Source organism: Ruditapes philippinarum, unplaced genomic scaffold (genome assembly GCF_026571515.1).
Source record: "Ruditapes philippinarum isolate M1 unplaced genomic scaffold, ASM2657151v2 ctg4226_1_1_1_1, whole genome shotgun sequence".
Classification (NCBI taxonomy): domain Eukaryota; kingdom Metazoa; phylum Mollusca; class Bivalvia; order Venerida; family Veneridae; genus Ruditapes; species Ruditapes philippinarum.
In genome coordinates this window covers 52,501-72,351 of record NW_026859295.1, presented here as the reverse complement: position 1 = coordinate 72,351, position 19,851 = coordinate 52,501, and the positions used below count along the sequence as shown (strand labels likewise).

Sequence of the window (19,851 nt, the reverse complement as noted above, 5' to 3'; positions counted from 1 at the left end):
ATCACGCTGATTTTTATAGTTATATCTAGATACCTTTTCACAAAATGTATGTATGTGATTTAACGCACATGAATTAAATTAAGGAACCAGAATAAAGCGTTAATAATTCTTCAACATTTTTGTTTCAAAATATATTTTAGCAATTGATTCGTGCATGTGCATGTACTCTACAGGAAATTAACAAATGGGCGTTTTCTTCGAGTAAGGAACTAAATATCAAATACAGCAAGGTATAGCTGTATACACTTTGATAAGAGAATATTTTAATAATTGTTTTTTTATATAAATAAAGAGCGACCGAATTACGGATTCTGTGAAAACCTTAACCTGCTGGACTCGAATTTGATTAGTGTTTACCCCCAGCAAAGAGCCCGCCACGCGACACATCAATGGAATCTGACCTGGTTCAATACTTTGGTAGCCTATGTTTTTTATCCTGCTAAGTACTGTCCCTATCATCAGCTGGATAAAGCCCTGCCGGATAAACTTGTCTATCTTCAGTCATTACGTCATATGATGACGTCACAGGGTTAGCAGCAAAACAAAATTACGTATAGATGTTATTTTAACGGGGAAAAGTAAGAATTAAACCATTTAATTAATCTAAAAACATGATTAAAAACAGGATAAATCAAATACATGGTTGATGTCGGGATAGAGAAGGTTTATCCGGTTCGCTGCGAAAGTGAATCTTGGCTCGCTAAAGCTCGCCAAGATACACTTTCTCTCCTACCGGATAAACCTTCTCCATCCCGACATCAACCATGTATTCTCTATGTATTCCGATTTTTTAAATTAATGATTTTGAAATCCTTCAAATTTTAAATGGACCGTTTTACCATTATCAATCGATTGAATAATTTGAATAAATGTTTATTTACGAACTGTATCAGGCACTGGCAAACACCGAATGGAACCAATTGCCTTTCATTTTTTTATGACTTGTACGTTCGGAGATTATTAATTTTATAAATTCTGCTTAAATAAATACATAGCTTAGCGCATAATTGTTTGACATACTCAAATAACTTTAGATTCATAGCGAAATGAAAGCTACATACCTCCAGATGAAGGATATCAAACTTGAGAAAAATGTCCTAACATTTTAAGTGAGTAAAAAGATCATTTTTCACATATAAAGAAAATTAATTATTTATCATAAGACCATAATGCAGAACAGGCTATAAGCTATAGACCTTTTTATAATACGATTTTCCATAGCAATGAATGATGCATTTCGCGCATGCGCATTCTGCGTAGGGCATAAAGCAATAACAATGTCTACAGTTTATCATACTTTAAGGCTTTAATAGATGCGATTTCATGTTATGTCAGAACATGGTAATTTTCTGTGCTATTTAACTTAAAATTTTCTGTTCATGTGATGTAAATGTTAACTAAACCTTCGGACCTCTGCACAATATATTCTATTCACATATACAAGTGTTTATTTTAGTTTATGCACAGTATGGATGAAACGGTGCGGAATTTTTTTTATGTTGTTGTTGTTGTTGTTTTGTGCGTAAATGGATCGATTGTTATCTACGTTATCTAGAGTATAAAATTACAGCATTTAAGATAACTATTTTTCTAAAACGCATATCGTATTCCAAATGTATAGCCTGTCGTTTTAAGTGCAGGTCAAAATGTAAACCCAAGATCGATGAAATCGATATATAAAATTAAATATGTACCACAACTGTTCTAGTTTCGCATACATTTACATCTACGGTGGACTTTAAACATGGCGGATTATAAATTTACCGTGCTTGTTCTACTGGTAGTAATTGGTTAGTATTATACATTATTTAACTAATCATTTTTTTAATTAATTTCAAAATGTTAAAATATCTTATTTGATATGATTCATGTAAGAATACTACTTTTAAGGACTTAAATCCTTTTTCTTTATACGGCATTGTTTTATTTATCTATTTATTTATTTGTTCTTTTTATATATAATATATTTATTAATAATAAATATTATAATCATTTCCGTTAGTTAATCATTTTTTAATTTGCAATTAATTTCAAAATGTTAAACTATCTTATTTGATATGATTCATGTAAGAATACTACTTTTAATTTTAAGGACTTAATCCTTTTTCTTTATACGACACTTTTTTATTTATTTATTTATTTTTTTCTTTTTATGTATAATTCATTTAATAAATATTATAATCATTTCCGTAGATAAAACGCTTTTACAAAAATTGTACTTCAATTCAAATTTTACACTTAGTACCACTATATTTAATATCAAAGTTTGATTCGTCTAAATCAGATACATTGAAGTATATTTTACCTTGGTCATAGGCTAAAAAAAGGCTTAAATTTGTTTAAAAAATTAAATAAATAAAAGAATGACAAAATGGAAAACAATAATGTTTGTTAGAATGTAACACAGTTATATGACAATGTTACGTTTTGTTCTTTGATAAGGTTTGGTCCAAGGACATAATCATCGTCATAAACACAGCAGTCATGACGAGGATGAAGACAAGTATGTATCATTCTTTTAAAAGTGCTACGACCAATTACGAACACTAACGATAACTTACGAACACTTACGAAACGTTACACATCGCCTTATGTCGTAATAACCCCAAATCTACTTTTGTGTGACCTTTTGAAAGTTTTTTTTTATTTATAATTATACTAAATTGAATTTTTGTTACGTAGTAGAAAGTTCTCCTCTGTTGCGTAATTAGTTGAGTCAAAATATCAACAAAGTAATTTTCCAATGTCTTTAGTTTTTAACATACTCAATGCGCAGATAAATATTTCAATCAATCTTTCCTGAATTAAATTAATTAAAAATTCGTATAATATATAAGAATATATAAACCTATGCATATGATACCTGTACGTAAAATTATAAAACCAAATTAACATAGATTATTATTAGAATTACACAATTGAATAAACATTCTGTTTAAGACCGAAAGGGCTTTCTGTTGGTAAGACGGCTGCCATTGCTATTGGCGGGGGCGTATGCATGGCTCTCCTCATAATTGCTATTGTTGCAATTGTAAAGAAATGCAAGGCCAAGCCGGCGGTACAACCTGAGGAGGACAAACGCAGTAAGTTTATTTCTATAAATAGATGTAAAAATACGTTTTATAGATCTACAGGTGCGCTTGGCAATTCTGGCTTGTTTACTTCATCATACTACTTGTAATCAAAGTTTGGTAACTTTACGAGTTTCAAATTGTAAATAAGTAGAGGTCATGAAATGAAAGATCGCACTTTCGACCACGTGAATGAAACAGTTATTAGATAGAACTTCTCGAATTTACAGAATTACTATGGGTCTGGTAATTCAAGAATAGTATCAATAGAACGTGACGTTTTCTGCAAACTTCGTAACACGAGTCATCAAGAAGCACTTAATCAAATTGGTTTGCTTTTATCGTATAATTAAACAATTATTCTATATGTCCGAGAACTTAGCAATGTCTATATTAAATTTTAGGCAGGACAGTGGTTACACCATTGGGCCACACAGCCAACCCGCTATACGATGATTTACCACCAAAGTACAGCTTGCGTCCCCAGGGGCCGATTAAAGAAGTTTACCTCCCACCGTACCCTGAGGAGGAAAAGAAAATTCCCCCGGTGTAAATTACCAAAGATCTGTTCCTGTTGGATGATAAAGTGAATTTAAAACTGAAAACACCTTAAATCTAACAAACGAAACTACGATACCTTGGCCTAAGAAAATTTAATGAGAATTAGATTATCTTTTTTTTCACTAAAAGCTAGCTCAGTAAATCGATGACATCACTTTCACTTCGTAAGCACTTTCTTCAGCATTAATAAGTTAGATTCTTTTTTGTGTGTTATTTTCCAGCTTTTGTCTGGATTTTTTTTACAAGTTTTGTTTTGGAATCTGTGACATCGGATTTATAGGATATATACGTACATGTTCATAGTGTAGATTGGGTTTTATCGTGTTTAACTTTTCTTTAAATCTACGTTCATTGACCTCATTTAACGCATATTTTCACATGCATCTAGAAGCGGGCTTCTTTGATTTTAGTTGATATATGTATATAAGTGTATTATGTGATTTGTGTCTTGACTTTTGCAAGAAAAATTGTACTAACAAAAGATAGACCGTCACGTGACATTGAAAACACTCAATGGTGTACATGTATTTTTTTATTCAATCGACGCATCCGATTGTTTTTTTGTTTTTTTTTTTTTGGGTTTTTTTAAACGTCCACATTTATTAACCTGTAATCGTATGGTTATCTTTAAGATAAGTCTTAATTTTTCGAATTATTAATTCGATTCCATTTGAAGCACGCTTACAACTTCTATTTACAGTTCAAGACCACCAGGCAATATTTAAGTGTTTTGTCAAGTAGAAGATATTTTTTCAACGATTTAAGTCTTATCATTATTTTGTATGCATGCTAAGTTTATTTGCTGTCCTTTTAAGTCTTCAAACAGACTTTTTACCATCTATCACAGAATTAAAAATATATTATTTTCTAATCAAATAAAAAATGTTATTAAGTTAATAATCGATAGACATTCATCTTTAGTTAGCACTTGATATATATTAATAAGTATTTCGTAAAGTATGTGAATAATTCAAGATTATTTACACAGTTAAAGTAATTATATTTTCATTTTCTGTTTAACACCGCGATATTATTTCAACACTTTTTGATTTCTATGGTTATATTCAACTAAAACAATATACATGTACTATCTTTGTAATAATAATTTTTATGTTGTTATTTACATGTTGTTATTGTTATTGAACAACTATTTCTTTTTTACAAGTTATAGATTTTTTTTTACATTGTTAATCATTATTTCATTGTTGCATTTTACCTTTATAAAATAATCGTTTCTGTTTTTTTTTTTCTATTTTTATACCAAGTTTTCTTTGTTAATAAAATTTGAGATTCTGTATATTATTTTTTATTATTTTTAGTTTTGATAAAAAGATTGAACAATAACTCATCTCCTTATCGCAAAAAAGAACTTAACATTACATCTATAAATCTAAGAATAATATAACTTAAATAATCTATGCGATCCTAATGAAGTTGTGAATATAATCACCAAAATGAACCCATGAACTTGCGACCGGCAATTTATTCTTCCCATGTGACAAGTGCATGCCGGGATCAGACGTGTTGTCTGCTCGTGGTCGGCACCGGTTACTAAAGGCATTTTCCAGACTGCCCCTAAGAATGATTTTCCCCCAGATTCACGATAACCTCCAAGGCATCTTTATTTGAGCCGCGTCACGACAAAACCAACATAATGGGTTTGCGGCCAGCATGGATCCAGACCAGCACGCGCATCCGCGCAGTCTGATCAGGATCCATGCTGTTCGCTACAAGTAGAGAAATTGATAGCGAACAGCATGGATCCTGATCAGACTGCGCGGATGCGCAGGCTGGTCTGGATCCATGCTGGTCGCAAACGCATTACGTTGGATTTGTCATGACGCGGCTCATTTGTTTGACAGGTATGACTCTTTATTTGTCAGCTGTGTTTATGAAATAACCGAAGTATATCCAATTAGAAAAAGTGTTATCCGATGACCCACTGTGTGGTATAGCCGGGTTCACGTCACTATTTGTTGCCTAGAGATCATGTTTCTATTAGGTCACGTTAATTAACTATATTTATATTGAGATTTCAAAAAGACTAAACAGAAGGGTAAAAAAAATATGGTTCGATTTTTTGGATATATAATATTTAACACTATATTTTTGTTTGATACGTGTGCAATTAGTAGACAAAGAACCGAGGTCATTTATATTCTATTGAAGTAACACAGTTGTTAGTAATCCTACACCGCGTTGCCACCTTAAAAAACCCATATCTGCGTAATCATACATTCAATTGTTCAATAATTTTAGTTTTTTTTAAACAAATGTACCATTGATTGTCGCAATATAATGTTTAATTAACAGGACTTAATCAAAGTGTTATTGTTACTATAAACATGAACTTAATTCATTTCATTTTGATATTTCTTATCCTTTCTTATAGAGGTAAGCATGTTTTGTTTATACGATATTTTGATATTTAACCTTTGACCTCCTGGAACCGAATGTATTTATTAAGCCTTTGCTACCAGTCTAGAGCCAGGTTAGCATGCGCAACCGTGTGGTTTTGTCATACAGGCAGTACACTGGTGGTTGACTACTATTTTATATATTGATATCCCCAAATTTAATGAACAGTCCCAAAAATGGACGTTGGGAAAGTTCATTAAAGAAATTTAGCAGGTTATGTGTTAAGTGACAAAATCTAATAAATCCAATTCAAAAATGTATAATTACGTTGATCCGTATTCTTATATCTAGAGACGGTTTCACAACATGTGTCTGCACATGAATTAGATAAGAAATCAAAATAAATTACTGCAAAATATGCCAAACTTTTTCAGAGTTGATTTAGCGATAAATTCGCGCATGCGCCTTCTGCAAATTACTATTCTTTCAATTAAGGAATGTACACCTGACTGATCATGGGTTGTTCAAAGGTGTTTATCTTCGGCATAAATTAAGCTATATTAAGAATAGTGTAAGGAATATATAAATATTCATTGATCACGTGACATATTTGCACGTGCTATGCAAATATGATTGTATTTATTATTATGTTATCACATTATTTCTCCTTATAACTTACGTTACTATTTTTATGGACCCATTATAATTAACGTACTTTCCGAAAATAAAATGTCATTTCGACAATTCACTGAATCTTTTTCTTTGTACGCTTGACAATACTTAATTAAACTATACATGTACATAGACAACTCTCCTAATTATTTTCAAACAGATTTCATGGTGTCTTTAATACCAAGGATCGAACCACGCAGATACTGTTTTTTATTTCAATTTTCAATTCCAATAGTATTAACAGTATGGTAACATTAAACAAGAAAAATGCCATTAAAATAACATGCTGTTGTTTTTTCTCCTTCGTCAAAGTATGTAGTGAAGAAACTTGCACTCACCAGTCTGGTGGTTTCACATTTGAATGTACGGGTGACAAATCATGCTGCGAAGACAACACCGATTGTTGGTATGTATATTGAATAACAGTCAGTATTTATGGTGGGTGATATATGTCAAGGGCAAAGAGTATGTGTTCTCGTGTCTTCGCCTGCAAAGTTAAAGGGCGAAGACACGATACACAAAATGACAGAAGTCAGCCACCATAAGTATTGCTGTTGTTTAGTTGTTGTTATAGTTGTTGTTATAGTTGTTGTTGTTGCTGTTGTTATATGTGTATTCTATATATACCTATTCTAAAGGTGACGATAAGTTTTTTTTCCGTCGCATCGACATTGTTTGTGTAATATGACGTCATTTCTAACATTAAAAGGCTCATTAAGCCTCAGAAATGAAATAGTTTGTTGTTTTTTTTCTGTTAAAAAGTGTCACTCATGGGAAAAGTGTTGACTGGAAACAGTTTGTGATAAAATGAAAACAAAGTGGTATCTCGTCGTCCATATTTAAAGAATAAATCAGTGTAAAATTATTAATTTGCGTTTTTAAAGAATAAATCAGTGTAAAGTTATTAATTTGCAAAAACGCTTAACGCAAATAATGATTCAGATGTTTCACCATAAAAGTTTCTTTTTGGGGGGACTGTACCAGTTCAACAAATATAAACAGTTTTTGAAAAAAAATGTGTAAATTACTTGCATTTTGCACTTCACAATATTTTATTTTTAAAAAAACATTTTTAAAACATTTCACGAAAAATATCATTGATCTGGAGGAATGCTGCTTTAGTAATTAAGCATATGAAGTGAATAGTTACATGTATATATGCATATGATATAAATATATTATCTTCCATAACTTGTTAAAACAAATCTCTTTTTTAAAGTTTACTACAGAATGATAAATTTTTATTATCATGTTTGATAAAGTGTTTCATTTTGTTTTCATACATACTTTATAATATTAGTCATAAAGTTAAATTATTGAACTCCTGTTTTCAGATACATTTCACAAATCGGATTGAATTTTATATCGCGATGCTAGCCTATATTTAGATCAGTTAAACATGATCTTTTATTTTTTTGTCACCGTGAAAAATAAAACCACCAAAAGGGAGTATTTGTGGCTAAGTAACAATCCAAATAAATATGCCATTTCTTTACAATATATAAGTCATATTTACTTATCTTTATGGATAATCGTTTAAAAAATGAATGAAATAAAAGTACGAAATTGTTCTGTTAACTGAACTTGTGTACCTATTATAATTATACTATTTATAGCAAAATCAATATGCTATAACGGGGTAATGACTTCTTTATACTACAGTCACGATTTGCCATGGCTAAAACATATATTTTGAAACGGTACCAATTGTTCATGTTGATAGAGCGATAGATAAATCGTTCGTTATAACGCAGAGTCATAACAGCTTTAAATGGGAGGCCTTCAGATTTTAAAATATAGGGCATGTCTATTATAATATCAAAATAGGTCATCGGCATTTAAACTAAATCGTGATAAAGTGACGTATTATTACAAAAGAAAGCTAACTGAATCGTAATGACATTATTAACAAGTTGAATTAGGTTTTTAAATTCATTTTAAATTAAATACAATTTTTCTCGTGTCTGTTTCTTTTCAGCGTGTCATTGTTTGTATTTGTTTTCTTCTTTTCAGTAAATGATACGTTTAAATGACTGTTTTTCGTTCTATATATATAATATTTAATTATGGTATAAAAAACCATATCAAATATTTAAGAGACTTGCCAATTAAATGGACTCCACTGAGGTTAAAAAGCATAAAAACATAACATTTTAATTTATGAGCTGGGGCACTTTAAACAGGAATCTATGCAAATATAGTTGAGAAATATACTTTGAAATCAATTGAAACTCGTATTTTTATTCTTTTCTTAGCCTGATTTGAGAGGAAATTATTTAAACGCTTTTCATTTTGGGTCATTTTTTACAATTTGAATAATTATTCTGGAAACACGAAGTGCGCGAATGATCTGTTATTTTGCACAAAGACTAGTTGTCTAAATTAAATCAAATTGTAGAATTATCTGGAAAATATTTTCAGTCCCATCATGTCAAAAAACCTCTGTGGAGTCCCTTTAAGTAAGTGACTTAATATGAAATGCGATCGGTCGGGGGCATGGGGGTTGTTGAAAGACTTCAGACTGAAATACATTAGAAAACAAAGGATATCGATACAGCATTTGAAAAAAAGAGGAGGGAAATTAAATAAGCCGAGTTTATTCCTTCCGCCCGTTCGGTCAGTATGCGGCTGTTTGAATAATGGCGTTCAAACAGCGGTGTATGATAAAAACCGTGGGGGTTCGGCTACAATGTAGAATTTAAATGTGCTTATATATGGCGTCATTGGGATCTATTACCCATATTAGTAGGGGTTGTCCAACTGCGAATTAATACATATCAATAATAATGATTTTTTGTATTTTCTGATCGTAAGATCAGTAAATACATAGCTAACATCCACGGTCTAACACAAAATTTCCTCACAGTCCTAACAACGCAAAGTAGTTCTCACTCAAAACTGCTTAAAAACCAGCAATTTAAAAGAAAGAATAATTTTTAATGTAGGCATTTAACGAATTACAGTGCATTAAAAGTTTAGATTAGTCAACAGAAATATAAGGTTACAATCAAGACTTTCGCGGATGAATATCTTTTTTACCCAATGAAAAATGTTCGGCTATTTCCGTAAAGCTTCGGATTATCATGAATATCATTTTAATCAATGAAAATGCTATTTTTAGCTATGTCGATTACCGAATTCTCCAGAGCGTAGTACACAAATAAATCTGACTGTCGAGTAGTGGAATATATACATGTCGGACTGTTTTGGCGAGAAGATTTTCGCTAAATTATTTTCATCAGTGTTTTAAACAACAGGTTTATCGTGAACAAAATACCTCGAAATTAATAAGGATTACAAACACGAAATGGAAATTCTCAATTTAGAATTACATAATGTATTCGTTTTTATTCAAGGTACATATGTATAACTTCGCCGTGGTGCAGAGGTAAGCGGTCTCGTTGAGGGTGTGAGAGGCCTATGGTTCAAATCCTAGTCGAGGCAATTCTATTTTTTTTTTCATGCAAAATTCCATATGTATCAATCTCAAACTGTTATAGAAGAAAATCAAAACGCTGTCGCTGCGTAAGATGAATTATAGTATATAAAAATAAACTTATACAGGAAAGTACATACAGATAGTCAGTATGATTTAGATTGCAAAAATCAGAAAATACCATAGAGCTGCAGCCCTTTGATTTTTCAATATTGTTAATCAATCAACCCTAAATCTGAACTTTGTAATATACTTTCAGTTCTACAGGGCTGTCAACTACCGTGATCATAGCATTTTCTGTGGGTGGAGCAGTTGTTCTTACCATCATTATCATCATCGTTATATACGCAATTATTAGACATAAAAAGAAGGCAAATTCGCCACAAGTCCAACCTGAAAGCAATGCACGTAAGTTATAAATAGTATTAGTAGGCCGTGGCCGAGTAGTAAAGATTGTTGACTTCAAACAACTTGTCATCCACCACTGTGAGTTCGAATCCTCTCAGGGACTTTGGATTCTTTCATGAGAGGAAGCTATCAAGCCTAGCTTACGGAATGTCGGTGGTTCTACTCAGATCCCCACTCATGCATTAAAACTAGAAAGTCGCCATAATACCTTTATAGTGTTGCTGTGAGTTTCTTTAGTTGAGTGACAGTCACCCTTAACCACTTTGTCACTGCTCACATAAGCTCTTTAAATGTTCAGAAGATACAGAACTTTGTTTTGAATTCCAAACAATTTTATTCTAAAATAACATACATGTACAAGGTTTTAAAGCTTTCCTTTCAAAAACATGCCTTTTATTCTATTCCATTATAAATCTGATGTTTGTATAAATATTTTTTTCCAGACTACAGCGAACCACCCCCAGTCTACACACCTGGTATCATGGGCCACCATCCTCCACCAGCCCCGCCACCGGCGTATGACGATGTCCCGCCGTCAGCTTCAAGTTCAATCCCAGACCAGCCATCAGTCGGACACCTACCTCATAAAGTGGCACTGTGAATAGGTTGTTAATTTTCTGACAGCTGCGCAGTAGCTGGTGAAAGTCGGAAGGGGACATTTTATCTTCATGAGTACTCCATTTTGTAAATTTGTATGCTTTACGTTTATTTATAGTTACAACATGAGCTTCGGTAAATACACGAACTATGTCTCGTAAATTGTCGGCACCTGTCGTCAGTTTCCGTGTCTTCTTTTTATAATATCAAGGAAGCGTCTACATGTTCTTGAATAACGGAAAGGGGCGGGTTTATCCGAAATTATACGGACTACGGACAAGTGTCATTTTCAGAAAAGAAACTTGAGCTGCAAAGAATTGTTCTGTGAATAGTGATGAATGGTGTAAAATGCAAAAATAGTTCAGATAAAGTGAAATAAATATTAATTTCTAAATTATTTTTAAACATTTTAAAAGAATGAATATTTGAATGTGTATTTTATTCTTCCTGATTTATATTCTGCAGTGTGTCATTCATATTCATTGCTATACTTGTTAAGCATATTTTTGTTACATGTAACGGCCAGTTCGAATGGAAATCTTTGTTGTAAAGCATTTGTATATTTAAACGAAACATTGAAAATACTTATAATAAATTGTACTTGCTTATCTGACTTAATACATGATGAAATTATTTTTTTGTACAATGTTTTCTTATAGAATCCCATAAAAGAAGCATGCCTCTGTAGATGTTCAAGAAAATCAAACATATTATACATAAGTTGGATAAGTTAGTAGTTTTAAGGTAGCCTCTTCAATTGTTAACGCATATACAACAAAAACAAAAGATAACATAATGAATTGGACAATTCATCAAAAAATTCATAAAATCAATTTTAAAAGTAAAGTAAATTCATAATGTATTATTTTGATAAATATAATGACGATAATACATGTTGATTGTTATTTTTTGATCATAATGATGATGATCATAATGATGATGATTATGATGATGAAGAAGAAGCAACATAGGTTGCTATGTAAACATAAGATAAGCTAGTTGGCCTAGATAATTTACACAGTTCTCTCCCTTTGATCATCAGCCTTAAACTTACATAAGTTTGTAAGTAAAATAATTATGTTAGACTCTACTAAATGTGCACCAATCAGAATCCGCTTTCAATTCCTTTCTTGAAAATACGAATAATTAAATGAATGTTATTTTTAAAATATTATCAAATGTCAAGGTCCAAGTGTCAACTCCACTCATAATTGCCCAATAGCATAATTTGAGGAGTTTTTTGTATATGAACTAAGTAAAAATTGACTTAAAACAACCCACGATTGCTACAAACAATTATTCTCATCTTTTAATTATATTAGCGCATGCGTCAACAAAAATGTAATGTCTATAGATTTTGCTTTATATAACAGTGTGAATTTGATACATATGTGGAATTTTGCTCTGTCAGGGTTTTAAACTTATCCCCTATTTTCTAAACCACAATATCGTTTCTTAGCCTATTTTGGCTTATCACTTTTGAAATGTTTACATCTTACAAAAACATCTTACTCCAAGACCACAAGGCGTCGATACAGTCATCAGGAAAACGTCAGAACAATCCAAATGTTTCTAAATTTAGAATTACCCCAGTCACGCGCTAAATAACGCTTGTTATCAAACGAATACCCATAACTCCAAGTAAACAAGCCGAATAGCACTGTCGCTTCAATTCACGATCGTATCTTGATAACATATATTAAAATAAACATGATGAGGATACTCGCATAAGTTTCAGAATACTCAAATATACTGACGATTAGAGATTTATATTTCTATATGAAAGACATGTACTTTGTTACTTTTATCATAGCGATATTCGTCTTCATATTAAATTTTGCAGGTAATGCATTTTATTTTGTTTTCCTTTCATTACCATAACGGACAATTGCTAGTTTTATTTATTAATTAGTAAGATTTTTCGCCAGTTTAATCGTATAAACAAGGTATAGAGTTTGTATCAGTAGTTTTTCAACTTCCATGAGATGTTTAAATACATTTGAACCGTTTATATTTATATTTTAAAATTAATTGAAACAAAACTTGAAAATGCCATGTAATTCTCAACATCTGAATAACATCTGGTATTCGACATATGTATTAATTATCCCGTACTTTTCAATCAGCAATGCTATGTTTACACTATGTTTCCGGCGGGATCAACAAATAACGTTTCATGAGAAAAATGGTTAATCACGTATCAATCGGAACATCCCGGCTATAATCAATAATAGCCCTTGACAAATTTCCGACGGACGGAAAGGGCCGAAAGTTGCGACTGGTCACGGATACCATGCCAAACTGGAAGAAAACAAATAATAACCTAACAAAACATGGATATGAAGACCAAAATTATTACGTTCATTCGGCACAATGCATTTAGGACAAATGATTCTGCGGTGACCACTGGGAATATAGTGTCAACTTAGCGGTATCTGGTTGTTTTGGACGCATTTTACAATCAAAATACTAGTGAACATATAACAACATGGCATTTCTACGAAAGACCGGTAGGGCCATTTCAACTTCATGAATTCCCAATATCATTTTCATGAATTCACAATTTAAATTTCGTGCATTCCCGTTTTCAAAATACGGATGTCAAGAATTCACGATTCAGCTTCATGAATTCAAGACTTCAACTTCACGAATTCACAATTTCAACTTCAAGAATTCACTATTTCAACTTCACGAATTCACGGTTTCAACTTCATGAACTCACGATTTCAATTTCACGAATTCAACTTCGTGAATTCACAATTTCAACTTCATAAATTCACGATTTCAACTTCACGAATTCACGATTTCAACTTCATGAATTCACGATTTCAACTTCACGAATTCAACGTCGTGAATTCATGATTTTAACTTCATGAATTCACGATTTCAACTTTACAAATTCACGATTTCAACTTCATGAATTCACGAAATTGAAATGATCGTGAATTCGTGAAGTTGAAATCGTGAATTCGTGAAGTTGAAATCATGAAGTCATGAAGTTGAAATCGAGAATTCTTGAAGTTGAAATCGAGAATTCATGAAGCTGAAATCAGGAATTCATGAAGTTGAAATGTCCCCATCGGTCTTTCGTACATTTCTTCCAAACTGCTTAGAAATTAAATCAATTATTTCACCGCCGAACCCAAATTCAAAATAAACAGAACATATTCAGTCTAGTTTTTTTCTGAATATAATTAAAGTATGTGTTTTCTTTTCAATGCATTGATACTTGAACTGAATATTACTGCATACTCAGGATTACTTGCATTTGGTATAATTCTGAGTGTTTTGTTGATCAGACTTGACTTTTGTCCACTCTTGTCAATGTTACGCATGTTCAGCATGCAGGTGTCCGGTACTCTCAGCGCTTTGATTTAACATCTATTTTTAGTCACAGATGCATATGACACGTGCCACCCTGGTAACGATTTAAGTTTAAGCTTCCATTGCTATGGTGAAGAAGAGTACTGCTGTAATACCGACTTTGATTGCTGGTAGGTTCTATTTCAAGTTATCAACTTTATTTTAATTTACAATCAGCCATTTATCAATTATACTGTTTATACAATGTACACATTTGATGACTTTAATTTGTCTTTATCAATGTCTGACTCCCTAGTTGTTGTTTTATACAAATATATTTCACAGACATCGAAACAGTCCATGAAAATGCACATTCAACTTACAATATATAGAATTTTGAAAGGTAAAGACTTATCATGACAGATAGTGATCAAGTGATTTTAAATAAAACAATTCGGTCACCTTCTTTCATTAACTATCTTACAAGTTCTGGTATCTTTAAGATGTGGAAATAATATAAAGATAAACAGATAAACTAACAAATGAAAATTTAAAGGTATATGGACCAGTTAAAAAGACAATAAAGCAGATAGGAAACCGTTTGATATAATTTGTTTAAACTTTGAGCTTAGTTCAAGAGCAATTGTGTTAATATGACAACTATTAACAACACTGCTCATTTACACTGCTGGAACCAAAATGAATTTTCAAGTATAAAGATAAATGTAAGACAAGCTGCAAATCCGTCTCTGAACTTGTGGTTGACTAGCTTTAGAAATTTCTATCTTGATATACCCAGATTGATCGACAATTCTAAATCAATGGCAGTTTGAAAAGTGCATTTTACATATTCAACAGGTTAAGTCTTACCAGTGTCAGAATTGTCGGCTGCTCAAGTTTAATATATTTTTTCCTTGCACCATATCACATAACCTTTTCTATTACACGTAGAAATCGAATATAGAAATTAGATACATACTTTGTGGCAAACATGCCCCTAGGAAAATATAAGCGAACAATGTGTGAAATTATTTCCCATATTTAATGCATATAAAACGTTTGAAACATTTATGTTCTTCAAAAATACAAATATTCTATCATATACATTAAAATGAAAAATGGAAATGATTAACTGTAAACTCAAAATTTTCCAAGAAATTAAATATAATCTTTTTAAAATTTCAAAGCGAACTTAAAAAGGACGAAAACTGATACCCGTTTGGTTTGCATAACTCTTGTAGTATATACACCAATTCAATACATATCTGTGAAAATTAGCCTCCAGTTAAATAAGGAAATGGCATATTTTAAAGTCTACCCTGTAGCAACAGGGCGGACAACTCTTTGTCCCTTTCTCGTATGAGAAGGGGAATCCTGTGATACGTGTATGTGGTCGCACGGTCACTTTTTCCTTCCAATATGTCCTCGATGCATGTATGTGGTCGCATGGTCGAAACTCTCTTAATTCAAAATATTTCGCAACAGAACTGCCTGGTATAAAATCTCAATGTTTTTCTGAAAAAAAAGTTTTTAAGCCTAATAACGTACTTGTTTTTACTATTTCGGCGCTTTAAAAGCCCGAAAAAGACCTTTTTATTTTTGTAAAGGATTTATAATATCCCAATAATACGGAAGCGTCATGGTGCCAATTTAACATGTTCTATAAAAAAAGATAACTCTGATAAAGACTTTGTACCTTCAACGTAGAAGATAAAATAGCCTAATTAGGAGTTTATAACTCCTACGTAGGATTTTGTAAATCCTACGTAGGACTTTGTAACTCCTACGTTATAAATATAAAAACCTGATAAGGAGTTTTGAAGTCCTACGTAGAACTTTATATCTCTTACGTAGGAATTAAAAAAGCCTAATTAGGACTTTATAAATCAAACGTAGGACTCTATAACTCCTACGTAGAGGAACACATATAAAGTCCTAATTAGGTTTTTTTATCCCCTACGTAGAAGTTATAAAATCCTACGCAGTAGTTATGAACTTCTAAATAGGCCTTTTTAACTCCTACGTAGGAGTTTGTAAGTCCTACGTAGGACTTCGAAACTCCTAATTAGGTTTCAAAATCTCCTACGTAGGAGTTCTTAACTACTTATTAGGCTGTTTTTATCTCCTACCTAGGAGTTACAAAGTCCTACGTAAATGTTATCTTTTTTTATAGAGCATGTTAAATTGGCACCCTGCTTCCGTATAATAAGGACATCGATACATTAATATAGGAAAGATAAAAAACTTTATTCCAACATTATTACTCCAGCTTACAACTAATTAGGATTTTTACACATTATTAGGAGAAAGAAGCCTAGGTTTATTGAATTTAAATCATGCAACATTTGAAGTTTTCACTGCGACGTTTTTTAAACAGCAGAAAAAAATTTGCAACATATAACAGCTCAGTATATTTGTATTTTTTATGTATAAAGTCAACGTTTAGGGACAGGTCCAATACTGGGGACCGTTGCAGCTATCTGTCTTGGACTAGGGATTCTTGCATTTTGTATATGTGGAGCATGTCGGAGAAGAAACAGTCGCCAACCTGCTGTGATTTTACAACCAAATCAACGCCTTCAAGGTATGTTACCCACTCCCAAATATTTTAAATGCACCATAAAATATTTTTGTGTCTCTCATTAATTAGATATTTTACACAACTTAATTTCTAACTTTTTAAATGAAAGCTTATGTGTCTAAGCATCATGTGCACGTTTAAGAATGAAATTTATTGCCCTTAATGGTGCATTAAATATTTTACATAATTATTTTCTTTTTTTATTATGTCATTTTAAAAGAAATATATTTTTATATATCCACAGATATGTGCTATTTTATCCACCTTTATTTTTTCAGTATCATACATAGCCTATGATGATCGAGCTATGAGCAATCACAATGTTTACGAACAACCTTCCGCGGCATCTTTTCATACAGCTCAACCACCACCATACAGTTCAATACAGGGAGATTCCTCAAAACCACCTCCATACAGTTCAATTTATGCAGATACCAATAAATTCTAGGGACGTCACAATTCATCAATGCAAAAGCGTTTCTATGGAACATTTCCGTCTTTATGAATAAGAAAGGACGTATTTAGATTCTACATTTGATCGTCTAACATATTTACAAGGAGAACGTATCTACAACTGAAAAGTAATCTAAAGACTTATCATGATAACGTTATATTGAAATGAAGTTATCTTGAATATTCTAGTTCATATGTCAGGTTTGATTTATTTAAAGAATGTTGACTTGAACGTGTCTCTACAATTGCAACATTTCGGCCCTTTCCGTCAATCTTCGGACAAGGACCACGAAGCAAATAGTATGAATACACAGAACGGATACGTTATTTCGGTCTCACTAATGCGCCACAAATTTTAGACAATAATCCTAGTAACAAAAAGTTAATAAATGCCTGGATTTTTTAAAATAATTTATTGAATTATATCGTGCACAATTGTTCTTTTTGTAAATGGCTTGATTATGAGCAGTCGGCGAGATGTTCCGAATGCGTGTCTCTGCCATGTTGATATTTACTCTAATGTTTTACAAGTAATAGAAAGAGACTAAATATAAGTAAAAATTCATATACACTTTAGTTTGTTTACAAAAATATAAGTATTTGGTTGAAACTTTATGAAAGGTCCATGTTGTCCTGAAATGCATTAATTTTCGTTATCCTTAATCTTTTTATATTTGGTGTCCTGTAATACTAGTAGTTTCCAAAAAGATATTAACTGGCCAATTACCTGAACCATCTTTATTTTCTGTTGCTTTTTAGCAATAATTACAGATAGAGTTATTTAGTAATTTGTAAGTAAGTCAAAATAATACCTTGTTTACATTCTGTTACTTTTGTATCAAATGATTTCACAGTCACCGCTACATTTTTCAGCCCATTAGCATCTTACATACATATCAACATTATTCACAAATTATAAAACTATTGTTTGCCTTCTCTGAGGCATATTGTGTCTTTAATAAATCGAAACTTAAATACACTTTAAATATGAATGCCTGATTTTTTCCTAAATACAAGTTCTCACACGAGAAATAATAACACTCCTTTCAAGAGAAGAATTGACATTATCTCATATAACAAAGATGTTTGTTATATCATTTTATTTCTTCTTTTTAATCGTTCTCACTTCCATGGTTGCCAGAAACCATTATGTAAATCTGGATTTGAAAGTGGATCATTTTCCGGATAATCGATTTCGGACATGCCAGCCTGGTAGTATTCCAGTCTTTTTAGCATAAGGAGTGCCACATCAGAGAATCTTTCCGACTGATCTGTATTTTCTCTCGGATCCAACTTCAGATTAAATAGCAACAGGTTCTTTAAATCTTCGGATCTGTTAGTTGTTACATAACCTGAGTCAAAACATAAATCCTCAGAGATTAAATATATATGTTAAAATTTTCAATGCAATGAAAATAAAATCTGCACTGTTGCAAACAGCATCCTTGTACATGTAGTGTCTATAACGTTTATGAATTGTGAAAACGCCATTTGCATACTCTAACGATTTTAAAGAAATTGTAATGCGATTTCAAACTCGTGAACAATTTTCTTTTTAAATTATGCAAAATAAAGACATCTTGAAGAGGCTTTACAAAATACATATCTTATATAATTCAGATGTTAACGGATACTTAAAGGCTTGTGTCAAAGAAGATGTTTCTTACTTAATATGAAACTTTAGATTATAAACACATTGTATGAGCAAAAATAAATGAAGAAATAAATAAATTCGTCTGATGGACGGAAGAACGAACAAACAAATACGCAAACAAAAAGATAAAACAAACAATACCCGGGCTTCCAGTTATAATCTTCCAGTCACCAATTCTAAGTGAAGCGTGTATAGTTGTATTAAACGTGTTTCTGTACATTGGTTCCCCTGGGGCAATTACCCTGGGATTAATACCATGGAGTATCTCTTTTCTTGGACTTTTACTACCATATCTGTAATACATGTATATAATAACTCTTTCGGTGCTACGAAGGATCATTACCGAATAATTAATTCATATAATCATAATAATAAGAAGAAAGATTAACATTTCATCTATTCTATGCCAACTGACCAGTTTTGTACACTCTTTTTATATATTGTCAAGAAGTTGTTCAAAAATTGTAAATAACAATTATCGAACTCTACACATTAAAATGTTAACCTTAAAGTATGAATGATGTTATAACTGCCCTCGGTTTTCTTAACTATCTTAAAACAAGAAGCTCAAATTTAAAGTAATCTAATGATAGCGTAAGATAAAAATAAGAACTATTGTACTGTTAATACCGTTATGATATTGACAGATTTTTAAAAAGGGTCTGGATATGAACAAGGTAATTTTTCTTAAGGTTAAAAGTCTTTCTGAGACCAGCTGTAATAATTTTAGTTTCACTTAAGGAGAATACCACGCCTG

At 31.8% G+C, this 19,851-nt stretch overlaps 2 protein-coding genes across 3 annotated transcripts; both read left to right on the top strand.

Moving 5' to 3' along the window:
• Window positions 1–1,642: 1,642 nt before the first annotated feature.
• LOC132755982 (uncharacterized) lies at window positions 1,643–4,692 on the top strand. Of its 2 annotated transcripts, none has more exons than XM_060746921.1 (4): window positions 1,643–1,790; window positions 2,443–2,503; window positions 2,941–3,083; window positions 3,476–4,692. In XM_060746921.1, the coding sequence occupies exons 1-4, from the start codon at window positions 1,745–1,747 to the stop codon at window positions 3,622–3,624; spliced, it is 399 nt and encodes a 132-aa protein (XP_060602904.1). In that variant the 5' UTR covers window positions 1,643–1,744; the 3' UTR covers window positions 3,625–4,692. The 2 variants fall into 2 exon arrangements, with proteins under 2 accessions (XP_060602904.1, XP_060602903.1); XM_060746920.1 differs by having other exon boundaries at window positions 1,646–1,790; window positions 2,941–3,087; window positions 3,480–4,688.
• An 8,109-nt stretch (window positions 4,693–12,801) lies between these two features.
• Window positions 12,802–18,007, top strand: LOC132755976 (uncharacterized). The gene is made up of 4 exons (XM_060746916.1): window positions 12,802–12,946; window positions 14,495–14,597; window positions 16,842–16,990; window positions 17,266–18,007. The coding sequence occupies exons 1-4, from the start codon at window positions 12,883–12,885 to the stop codon at window positions 17,433–17,435; spliced, it is 486 nt and encodes a 161-aa protein (XP_060602899.1). The 5' UTR covers window positions 12,802–12,882; the 3' UTR covers window positions 17,436–18,007.
• Window positions 18,008–19,851: the final 1,844 nt, after the last annotated feature.

What these genes read in the sequence shown, in the direction of transcription:
- LOC132755982 (XM_060746921.1), top strand. Translation starts at nt 1,745, where the DNA reads ATGGCGGATTATAAATTTACCGTGCTTGTTCTACTGGTAGTAATTG. An exon ending in CATGACGAGGATGAAGACAA is followed by an intron (nt 2,504 to 2,940) that starts GTATGTATCATT and finishes ATTCTGTTTAAG; the next exon opens with ACCGAAAGGGCTTTCTGTTG. An exon ending in ACCTGAGGAGGACAAACGCA is followed by an intron (nt 3,084 to 3,475) that starts GTAAGTTTATTT and finishes ATTAAATTTTAG; the next exon opens with GCAGGACAGTGGTTACACCA.
- LOC132755976 (XM_060746916.1), top strand. Translation starts at nt 12,883, where the DNA reads ATGAAAGACATGTACTTTGTTACTTTTATCATAGCGATATTCGTCTTC. An exon ending in CTTCATATTAAATTTTGCAG is followed by an intron (nt 12,947 to 14,494) that starts GTAATGCATTTT and finishes ATCTATTTTTAG; the next exon opens with TCACAGATGCATATGACACG. An exon ending in ACCAAATCAACGCCTTCAAG is followed by an intron (nt 16,991 to 17,265) that starts GTATGTTACCCA and finishes TTATTTTTTCAG; the next exon opens with TATCATACATAGCCTATGAT.